At 33.3% G+C, this 12,901-nt stretch overlaps 1 protein-coding gene across 1 annotated transcript in view; it reads left to right on the forward strand.

Moving 5' to 3' along the window:
- Positions 1-5,888: 5,888 nt before the first annotated feature.
- Positions 5,889-12,901, forward strand: part of LOC126774322 (GTP-binding protein REM 1) — a 125,825-nt gene continuing 118,812 nt past the window's right edge. Inside the window, exon 1 of the mRNA XM_050495791.1 lies at positions 5,889-6,339. Within this exon, the coding sequence (XP_050351748.1) occupies positions 5,910-6,339 (430 nt within the window). The 5' untranslated portion in view covers positions 5,889-5,909. The remainder of the gene's footprint in view (positions 6,340-12,901) is intronic.

Consider the following 12,901-nt stretch of genomic DNA (forward strand, 5'->3'; position numbering starts at 1 on the left):
ACAATTTGGTATTCTGGGTTTTTCACTGAGTCATCGCTGTCTGCAAAAACGCATCAAGAGACAGTTTGAATTGTCTCTTGATTCTCTGAAAGTGGAGGGTAAACCCGAGTAGAATATAATAGACAGGTACCTACATTTTCTCGAAATGTGTACCTACCGTCATACTACATAATTATCTACACGGGCAGCTAACTCTGACGTATTGATGAAAATAATATAAATTTACTAACCAAATATTTAATTCACATTCGCACATTTTATATAACCTATTTTCTGCTGGGCAAAACGGTCGGAATTTGGAATATCGTCTATAAAAAGTTATAAGTGTAAATAAATTCATAACCTAATTGGAAAGTATTTCGGAATAACAGCACATCAACAAATAACCCAAATCACATTTCGCTTGAGATCAAACGCTCTGTCATCTTCAATGTTACTATTCAAGTTATCACAATGTAATTGTGTATTTTTACAAGAGTAATGTAATTTTGTATTTTTACAAGAAAAATGTGATATTCAGGACCAACCACTTCTTTTTTTTTCATATTTTACAAAAACACCGATAAAGTGATACATTACATTGTTGAAAAGAAAAAAATGATCAAAATTATACTTACCTTTTCACCAATAACGTGATAACTTCGATTATCAAGTTGTTTGCGAAAACTGCAAGCACTTCACACTAGCACTAACAACTGAACTGTCACTTTCTTAAAGTCAAGCAGTTCGCTGAATGAGATAGTGCTACACTGTGGTATTTGACTCTTTCTCTCATAGCTCCGCCATTTTTAGATTAAAAAAATATCACGTTTTTACAGATAATAGATCGCGATACGGCGATTTCGAATTTCTATAAAACCAAAAATCGACTTTTTTAAATATCACACTGTCGTCGCAAATCAGCTTCGCACAACTAGAATATAGGTAGGAATATATCTACATATACAAGACAAACATACAAAAATAAAATCTTGTTTTTTTGGATATGGAACGCCTTTGTCGTTTGCAGAACAATATACCAAAGTTTCATTACAGTCGGTTTAATGTTTTAAAAACACATATAGGACAAACATACTAACATTCATTTTTATTTATTAACAACAAGAATATTAATATAATCAACTGTTTGTTTCTTTAGTATTACACGAACGATATTTGATAAATCTATGACTAAGCGCCTGTGAATCTCTAATAGCAATAAAAAAAAACGATTGATTGTGTTTGTTTGTCGTTTGATACTTCTATGTTATTCTTTAAGAGTGGCCGTTTATTATTGTTCAAGACTGAATCAAATTGATTGTTCAAAGTCGTTAACTCGCTAGAGTGAGTTTAATAAATTATTGATGGATAATTTCTTTGGCGGCGATTCGATAGTCTATGTGAATGAGAATTGAGAATAATATTTTAAGGACGAGTCACGTTTAACAATATTTGGTTTTATGAGTGAGAATATGTGAAGTTGAGACAAAGAAAAAGCGTGCTCACCTGTTATTGAACCTATAATCTTGGCCTAAGGTTCAACTGTTAATGTAGAGAGAGAGAGACAACGTGCTTGCTACGCTTGGACCCATCGCCTAATATTCAACTATTTCAGCCTCTGATACAACTCGGCTAAAACATAACTATTATTTAAGTTCATCCATCTAAATGGAATATGTTATAAGTGATAGATATTCAGGAATAAAAAAATACATTAATGTTATTAATGGGTCAAATTTTTCAACTCATCAGTTCCGGTAATTATTGTAATACAGTAAGTACAGTAACAGCCTGTTAATGTCCCACTGCTGGGCAAAGGCCTCCTCTCGCTTTTTGGGGAGAAGGTTTAGAGCTTATTCCACCACGCTGCTCCAATGCGGGTTGATAGAATACACATGACATACACGTGACATAATTTCAATGAAATTAGACGCATGCAGGTTTCCTCACGATGTTTTCCATCCCGGCTTTTTTTATAGTAATACATTCGGATGGAATTATATATATCTGAGGACATCCTAGTAACTTATTAAAATAAAAAATGTGTCTAAGCTTACGTAAGAATATTTTAGTGAAATATAGCACACATCCTGTGTTAAGATTAGAAATAAACTTTACGTCACACTTTTAATATGAAATACTATAATAGTTTTTAATATTTAAAAAAAATATATTAAAAAAATACATTTTTTATGTAATTGTGTTATTACGTTTCGGTTTGAATGGTCAGCCAGTATAGCTGTAGGCACAAGAGACATGACATCTTAGTTTCCAAGGTTGCTAGTGCATTGGTGATATCCCTTATATCATATATGGTCAATATTTCTTGCAGTGACTATAGGTGGTGGTAATCCCTTACCAACAAGTCAGTCTGCCCACCTATATGAATTGAAAATCTATATGGTAAAAAGTTAAAAAGCTTTCACGTAATTATTAGCCCTACAACATGCAACGGTCTTAATGTTTTTGTTTATAGTTTCAGAACAAAAACATTCTGTATAGCATATACATTGCATAATTTTTGAGATATAGTTAAACATGTCAACGTCGGAGTGAAAATAGTCGGTCTAGGTGGATTTGACACGAACGCCGCAACAAATATAACAAATATACAAAAAAGTTGTATCAGAGTATATCAGTTGTATTTCTAGGTCTCCTAAATTTATTTATAATAATATTAGCTGTTATTAGTTATATAATATCGATGCTGTTTCCTATAATTGAGGGAGCACACAGACATATAACTAGTGTAATGTGTGATGTTAGTTTGTTATGTGTATTCCTTATTGGAGATCCTAATATAATAAAATGGTCTAGAAAAAAAGGCAAAAGTCATTGACCTATCATTTACAGGTAAGTTACAGTAACCATTTTGATTGTTAAAAAAAATAATAAAAATAATTCCTTTTGTTTAGCTTAATTGTCACCGATTATTAATTCTTATCAAATTAAACAACATATTAAATTTAAAAATGTAAATACAGATTGTAATTCAAAGCGGTAGTTTTAAAAATATTACGAGATATATATAAAAACGTGTGAAAAAATACGCGGGGCGTTTTGTACAATGCATAAGCACAGTACGAGCTAATATATTGTTTGGTAAATATTTATATCGCATTAGTTAAAAATTGTGTGGGACAAATAATTTTACTCGAACATAGTTAAGACGGCTAGCTAGTACATAATGAAGTGATAAATAAAGCTAGTTCACACGTTTTTACAATTATTTAACTCTTAAGTTATTTAATTTCCTGTTTATTATTGTGAGATATACATTAAATTCTGCACTTTAAGCCAAATTGATATATCATTCGGTTTTATTATAAAATCCACACGCGATATACGATCTAGTTTCTGCGAAGAATGTCGAGTATCATCATACGAATTTACCGAGAACACTTTGTTTTTTAAGAATTTTGGAAAATTTAATTTTGAATATTTGGAACATTTTTGATAAATAAACGTCTGTGCGAACGGGAGCAAATGTCGATCATGCGTTCTAAAAGTAAGTAAGTAGTAAAGTAGCGAAAGTAAAGTAACAACTATACTTGGACCGATAATCCTTTTTTTATTTTATGTAATAAAAATAAAACGTTCCTAGTTTTTGTCATCTTATGACATATGTAATATTGTATTATTTATATGTTTATATTATTTACACTTTTATAATGTCCTCCCGACCGATTTCGGCCACGGCGGCCAATCTCAAGAGAGATTAGTCAACTAAGCAGGAGATATTATAGTGCGCAAACACAGATGCGCTCTCTATTCCCTAAATCTCTTAATCCAATAGGATGGCAATCCGACACGATCGGAAAGAGTTCAGGCACAGGACCAACGGCTTTACATGCTTTCCGAGGCACGGGAGTGTACACACTTCCAACTTCCAGACCCCGGGCTCCTACTGAGAATTTTCTAAAGAAAACCCCAATAACTTTTTGTTGGCCCGACCTGGGAATTGAACCCAGGACCTCCGGGTCTGCGGCCTTATATCAAGCCACTAGACCAACGAGGCAGTCTTCTGACACTTCTATATATATATTGTGTAAAATGTTATATGTGTATGTATGTTTAATTTTATTTACTTTAATAGTTATATATATATATATATATATTTATGGATACATATATTTGTATTGTTGTTGGTACAATATACTGATTACCTTTTTCACGGATTTCTGTTTAGTCTAAAGGTTGACTGGCAGAGAATGCCATAAAATTCCTGTTGTTCCAACTGCACATAGTAGGGGTCAATAAAGTTTTTTAAATAAATAAATAAATATGTATAGTCAAAATACTTGCAAATACTTTATCCCAATCAGATGACATTTTGCCTACAGTAACAGCCTGTAAATGCCCCACTGCTGGGCTAAGGCCTCCTCTCCCTTTTCGAGGAGAAGGCTTGGAGCTTATTCCACCACGCTGCTCCAATGCGGGTTGGTGGAATACACATGTGGCAGAATTTCGATGAAATTAGACACATGCAGGTTTCCTCACGATGTTTTCCTTCACCGAAAAGCCCGAGATGAATTATAACAGAATTTAAGCACATGAAAATTCAGAGATGCTTGCCCGGGTTTGAACCCACGTTCATCGGTTAAGATTCACGCGTTCTTACCACTGGGCCGTCTCGACATTTTGCCTATCTTTTGTTATTAGTCGTGGTTACGATAAAAATAACTTTAATTTGCTTATTTTTTTACTAACGTTTCCATCACGAAAGAGCTTTGCATCGAACGATGACTTCCCTCTGATAGTGCAAGTGTGAATTCTTAAAACGTATAATCCACAACTAAAGCTCTTTGGAACGATAAATTTGGCACCAGAAAGAGTAGAACACATTGACCGTTTTCACGGCAGATCAGATATCTGTGGTCACCCATCGAAAAGAAATCGGCGCCGAAAGAAATAATAACCATTCGTTACAGTATGCGCCATCAACCTTGGGAACTAAGATGTTTCATCTATTGTACATGTCGTTACACTGGCTCCTACACCCTTTCAACCGGTATACAAGAATACAACGTATTGCTCTTTGGCAGTAGAATATATGATGTGAGGGTACCCACCTGGATAGGCTTTCATAAAGGCCTACCACATATTTATATATATGAAGAGATAACGATTTTTCTCTCTATAACGATTTCATTATGAAATTCCAATAATACAATATTATTAATGGTTTTTGAAATGAATGGCAATAAAGAGTATATATGTAATGACCATTTCACAAATAGTTAAGAAGGAATGGCGATTTTAGAACTTTGAAATAGTTTTGAAAGTAAATTCCGGAATCAACATCTCGGGAACATTAATCACAGAACGGATTTCTCCCATTCATTTCGATGCGAATAGAGTTTCGTATTGAAGAAATTACATTTATTAAATCTATCAATTAATCCTACGGGAATAACAAAAGTTTTCAATAACTTTCAAAGGTACTAATGATGTTACAGAAAAAAACAAAAACTTTTCATAATTAATCAAACAAACACCTCAAATCATTATAAAATATGGCAATCTTTCAAATATATTAAATTTTTAGTAAATGTAATATTAATACTAAACTAATAAGGATATATGCTCGTATCAAATTTACTATATTTAGTCATTACGTAAACAAACACAATATATTAATCTCAAATTTAATGCATTTCAAATTTTAAACAATATTTATGCAATCTTATGAAATTTTCAATCAAAAATAGCTGAAAACACTTTAAATAACGTAAATATTATAAATTAACGCATATGTATAACCCGTTAACGTTATAATGTAAGCAATTGTGTGAGTTAAACTTCCGCCCGCCCAAAACAAAAGCTAGTTCGAATTAGTGACATTTAAAAGTGCTCTAATCTTATAATCCCGATGCAACAAGTACCGCCCAAGCGGGAGGGGGCCGTGAGCAGTCAGTATCGTCGCGATCATGGCTACGGACGGACGTACGAAGCGCTCGCAATCGATATGCGCGCCCGCCTCCGCGAGTATGGAAGCCCTCGCCGCGCCGATGGAGACGACTCCGGCGCCTCGGCGCAGGCCGGCTACGCGTTCTCAGTCCGCAAGGATCACGGGTGGCCGATCTGTGAGACATAGGCGACAACAACAGCAGCAGCAACAGTTGGATCGGGAGACACGAGCTAGATATAGTTCCGAGCCGCGCTTAGCCGAAGCGGAAACTCCTCCTCAAGTCAGGAGACAGGCATCAGCTCGGCGACGACCTCCCGCTGGACAGCACAGCCAGCCCCGACGTTCAAATGCCTTCCTCGACGTGCCGAGGACCACACATCAGCAGCCCGAAGAGGAGCCTGACGAAGACTCTTATAGACTACGTACCTTCAACATCACACAGAAAGGAGGTCAGTGCTACGACGTTCATTAACCTCTCCTATATTTAAACGTGAGAGTTTTTCAATTTGAAATACAAAACTTGGCAGTCGTCCGGCTCCGGTTTTATGTATTTAGTACTCCCTTCTTGTTTTCATGAAAGAATATTCTGTTATGAAAGAGAATAAGGCAGACGTCTGTATTACCATTCGTGCTAAAAACGATCATTAAAAAGTCTTGCTGTCGTCAATCACGCTGGAACAGCGTTTACGAGGCCACTATAAATCAAGCAATACATGCAACAAACACGTGTTTACTTTTGAGGTAAAAATAACATATATATTGGAAACGTAAAAGTTTATGATGATGCCTGTAATTCCAGATTCTAACGGCAATTATATAAATGTTTTCTCTACAATTAAATTAAATTTTATATGTAATTGGCACACATCGTTTCATTAAACAACCAGTTTAATCTCTATAAATACTTTTCGATTTAATTTTGTTAACCCATAAAGGATTAATACTTCTGATTCCGAAATAAATAAATATACGTATAATACATATGTAACGCATTTAGTTAAAAAGCTTAAAAAGTAGTTTGACAATTGCAAAACTTTTATTAATAACATTATAATTCTGTTCAGACCATCACTTCACTGAGTTTTCACTGGTGGTAGGGCTTTGTACAAGCTCGTCTGGGTAGGTACCACCCACTCATCATATATTATACCGCCAAACAGCAATACTTGATATTGTTGTGTTCCGATTTAAAGGGTGAGTGAGCCAGTGTAATTACAGGCACAAGGGACATAAAATCTTAGTTCGCAAGGTTGGTGGCGCATTGGCTATAAGCGATGGTTGACATTTCTTACAATGCCAATGTCTAAGGGCGTTTGGTGACCACTTACCATCAGGTGGCCCATATTTTTTTTTTTTTTTTTATAGAATAGGAAGGCGGACGAGCATATGGGCCACCTGATGGTAAGTGGTCACCAACGCTCTTGCAACGCTATGCTCGTCCACCTTCCTATTCTATAAAAAAAAAATTATTTTCAAGTGAACATTCGAGTCCACAAATTAATACAATTTAAATTAAATTAAATACAATTCTGAAATACAGGAAATTATGCTATATAAAAAATAAATGTAAATAAATTTGACATTTGATATAATAGACATTTATAAGGGATTTCTGTTTTATCAAATAAATTAGAAAATAAAACAGATAGACATAGACAATAAAATCGTGATATATTTTGATTTATAGCAATAGCTCATTAGCTCATCAATCAATCAAAATAAAATATACATTATAGATGTAATCTCTTACAGGCACTTTGGAATCGTTATTTTTTTTATTCATTCAATGCTCCACTATTACGCCGGCGCCGTAGATGGTAAGATGGTACATCCCTTGTGCCTGTAACTCTGGCTAACATACTTCAAACAGGAACACAAAATAGTAAAACAAATGCTATTTAGTCGTAGAATAATTTATGTTAGAATGGTACTTAGTCGGATGAGCTTGGGCATGGTATATACCATGCACAAATTGAAATAATTGCAATGTTGGTCACAATAATTGATTTCTTTGAACAATACGCCATGTATATACTAATTAATTACAAGTTTTTTTTTTGTTATACCTATCTGAAAATCTACTAAACCAACATACATTTTTACTAGTGATAGGGCTTTCTGCAAGCTCGTCTGGGTAGGTACCACCCACTCAACAGATATTCTACCGCAAAACAGCAGTACTTAGTATTGTTGTGTTCCGATTTGAAGGGTGAGTATGCCAGTATAATTACAGGCACAAGGGGCATAACATATTAGTTTTCAAGGTTGGTGGCGCATTGGCGATGTAAGCGATGATTATCATTTTTTACAATGCCAATATCTATGGGCGTTGGTGACAACTTACCATCAGGTAGTCCATATCTCGTCCGCCTACCTATGTTATAAAAAATACACTTAAAACTTCGGAGATACTTCGGAGAAAGTTTTAGTGTATAATATTATTATCATCACCTGTGCTCCTCCGTACTTTCACCCGTTTTAAATTTATAATGTTGATGTGACAAGTATGATTTTCTTGTTCTCGTTTTAATATATAACGTGTACAAATAACACCACACCACAATTGATCGATATAATCGAAAAAAAAAACAAATGAATTCGATTTGTTTCAACTTATTGTGATATAAACGTTCAAACATTTTGATCGCGCATAACAGTAGTCATCCAACATATTAAATCACAAGGGAATTGGAGTTGCCAGAAAATAAAAAAGTTATAAATTTACAATAGTCAAAACGTTTGCGTAGAACCGGCAATAGCGTTTTGTTAAAAAAGGAATCTTAGCTCGTTTTATCTTTCAGACTAATGAAAAAGAACGATAAGGCATCCCTGTGTTATTTAAGTATTTGTTTGCTTTATTTCTCTTAAAACGGTAAATAAAAGTAAAATATTCGTATTTAAGAATCGAAAATACGTTAAATATTTACAAAACAGGTCACATTACATACCACTTACTGGGGAGTATTCGATACTATAATAAGCCAAAGATCTTTAATTTACCTCTTAATAATTAAAAGGTTGTATATATTTATTCAGGCAAACACAACAAAAATATTAAATAATTAACTTATCATATTCACCTATTAATATTAGCGACATTGTTTTTAAATAAAGTTATATATTACCATTAGGTACTAAAAACTATATTATTACATTATGACTATAAATTGAAAGTGCGAACCTGGTATATAAAAAGTTCAAACTCCAAGTGTTTCAACTCGCGAAGCTGAGACAGATAGTGCTCTGATATTACTACAAATCTTAAGAGAACAACTTAACTTAAAATAATCTTTTATATCTTGCTTTTGAAGTTATAATAATCGAATACTGAGCGAATTTTAGTCACTTGAGTGCTAAATTTTAATATTTACAATTTATAAACGATTGGAAAACTATATTAATAAAATAAACAAGACCAGAGGAAATAGCAACAAGAATAATAGCAGTACTTTCCCAATCAATTGGAATTCCTATTCTCTAGACGACAAATGAATACGACTTACTTTTGTGTGGGTATAATACAAAGCGTGTTATAAAATCTCTAAATAAATATCGAAAATTAATAGAGCACTTTATATATTGTTTCCTTAACATACATCTTTCATTGTCGTCTTTTTGTTTTTGAATGTCAAATCAATGTCGAAATGACAGAAAGACTAGAGTAGAGAACATTTGCCATCCCGGCGCATATATAAAAAAAGAAGTTAAGTAATAAAAGCTTGTAAATGTATCAATTAACATTAAAACTCATTTCCGTTTCGCAATCGCTTCATAATATGAATCATCACTTCAACGCAATCAAATCGGACGTAAGTCTTACTGACATCGCCTCAAAAAGCGGCAAATTGAAAAATGCTAACTTAATACTCTATCCATTAACTATAATAAAATAAAAACATAAATGAGAAAAAAAATCTAGCACATTTTAAATATCGAATTAAATTATCGTTTAGTAATTAAAATTGCCGTAAAGTTATTAATAATAATTAATTAACTTCGATCGTATTTCGATATTATAAAATTATAACCTAATATTTACTAGCCGAAATATCTCAGTGGTTAAAATATGTGAATCTTAAACAATGATTGCCGTTTCAAGCCCTTGCAAGTAAAGCAAGTTTCCATTTGTTAACTTGTATTCATTTCGTGCTGGGCGATGAAGTAAAAAATCGTAAGGCTAACTTCGGGAGTGCATCGGATGAATATCTTATTCGGAAGTATCCATCAACCCGCGTGTGGGTTATATATATATATATCTCTAAGTTTTCTCTAAAACTTCACCTCAAGAGGAAAGGAGGTCCTTATTCAGCAGTGGACCACACTGTTATTATATCCTCTGATATAAATCTATTTTTAGATATAATTTGTGTTAATTAAAGTGTAGTGCATCCACTAGTGTTTGATAAAAGCGTATAGCGATATGAAAAATGCTTCAATAGTTTATCTGTTAAAACATTCGATATTCAGTTTTTTAAAGCAGAATAAAAAAAAACTGCCACTTGATATTCTGCAATTAACAACAATATTTTCCGTTTAAGTATTTCATTTCAATATACTGTTTATTAAATCATAGTTTTCGTCCGCGGCTTCGCCAGCATGTTACAGTGGATTGGACTGGTGTTAGGTTAAACAGCAGCCTCTCAGCAGGCTTAAGCGCCAAGGAAGGACTCCTTGGGGCCTAAACTTGCTTCATAGTGAATTTCATCAAGATCCGTTCTGTCGTTTAGCCGTGAAAACATAAAAGACAGATAATGTTCGTTTCGTGTTTATAATATTAGTTTAGATTTGAACCTTTTAATATAAGTCGATTCATTAACCATGTCGAGATATATTGAAAGAAACTAAAAAGAACATTATCGAAATCGTATCCTAACAGCAGTTATGACTTTAAATTAAAAACACACAAATCGGATATATTAGTAAATGTTGAGGCATTTCGCGTAAAACATTACGTTATTTGAAATAAAAAAAGTGGCCGCATGAAGTGCCCGCGTATGTAAAATATGGAAAAGGATGGTTATTAAAACAATATATAATTTAATTAATTGTATGTGGTATATGACAATAAATAAATTTAGATTACAATAAAAATATTCTAAAAATTTATAGCAACCAAATAAATTGAATACGTGCCACGAACACACGTAGAAAATAGTCGTGATATTTTCTGGGATACGAAACAACTTGGTGGTGAGGCTTTTGTGCAAGCCCACCTGGGTAAGTGGATAGGTTAATATCTATAAATCTAAATATATATAGGTGATCAGTCAATCTGCCTACCTAATACAATCTTACCCCCAAGGTGCTGTATTATTTATTTTAATTATAAATAAAATAATATCCTGTGACATTTTTCACACACGGCCATCTGATCCCAAATTAAGCCTGTACAAAGCTTGTGCAATGGACACCAGGCAACTGATATACTACATATACTATTTTTCTTTTGTAAATACATACTTATATAGAAAATTACACCCAGACTCAGGACACAGACATGTTCATGCATACAAATGTCTGTCCTGGGTGGGAATCGAACCCACAACCTTCGGCGTGAAAAGGCAAGTATCTACCAACCACGCCAACCGGCTCATCAAAAGTAAATAATTTCTATAAGCATGAATTTTGATGTTTCTCATCTTATGTTCATCCCTTGATGGCTACATTATTTTATATATCATATTTGTGGGTTAGTAAGCTTTAATGTTACGCACAAAGGAGGTATTACAGCATCAACCACACCTTCACCGAGCGAAGCGGAAATGACCGAGATGCTTTGTAAACTTACAGCCTCACGTGCAACTTAGTGACTGTGAAATAACTTATGGAAGTCTTTATTATAGTTGTCACTGATAGCAATTATTTGTTTAATAGATTAAAGATATATTTAAGAAGCCATGAATTTCGTTTTTTGTTCTCTTGTGTTTCGTTTATTATGTTTACGATATTAACCGTAGACACACACAAAGCACACTTTCTATAGTTAGATGATAATTCTATTTTTTAAAGTATTTTTAAACTCGCCATACTTGTTAATAAATCTTTTGTCATCCATCATCCGATGAAACAGCTTAATTTAATTTATATTATAATATTAAATATATTTTTTTAATTATTATCTTCCTTAGAAACTTAAGGAACAGATGGGAGCACTTTTAATTGTATTCCTATTTTTGGTGACAATGACGTAATTTTAATCAGCTTAAGTTGCTAAAAATTTTATCCGAAAATCTTAATGATACGAAAACTTGTTTTCGCATTATCCTTAATCGAAATAGCATAGTTTTTAGCAACTCAATTTTCCACACTAACTTTAATTTAACCGCTATCGAAAGTGCAAGTTAAAATAAACTATATATTATTTCAGTCTTACGAATATAACAAAAAAAACGAAACTTCATCTTAATATAAAAAAAACTTACACGACTTGCGGAATTGCTGCTCAAAACAATATGATTCAGATTTGCAGATTTAATTCACATAAGCGTCCAAACTTAGTAATTAAATAAATGTCCCTCTAAATTATTTAATTGCTCTGGAGATTGTAATAATAATAAGTAAACAACCAGTGATTGGGACAACACTAATTGGGAAAGCTTTAAAGATTAAACTCAAAGTTCCTAAACGAGAAAATTAATTATGTTAATTGTTTGTTTCGGAATTTTAAGTGTTTATCGAAGAGTCGACGAATTAGTGTGGTTTTAATAGATCAGAGCAGCCAATATCAGCAGTAAATTATAACCTACTTACAAAAACAAACTTTGTTCCAAAAACTAAAGATTTAAGTTACAAAGTCTTTAGAAAACTACGATTAAAGGATTTTCTATAAATTTGTCAAGAAACTTCGAATACGAAGAGTTTGGTCATCTACTGAATAAAAGTCATACTTCTTTGAACTTAAATTTCGAGAGCCACTATGTTCTGGGTTAAGATTTACGAGCGCATGTGCGGAAATTCTAAAAGTGAGCCGCTTGGACGGTTTCTCAAAGCCCGCCCCTAATCTACCGCTTA

This window comes from Nymphalis io, chromosome 16 (assembly GCF_905147045.1).
Source record: "Nymphalis io chromosome 16, ilAglIoxx1.1, whole genome shotgun sequence".
NCBI lineage: Eukaryota > Metazoa > Arthropoda > Insecta > Lepidoptera > Nymphalidae > Nymphalis > Nymphalis io.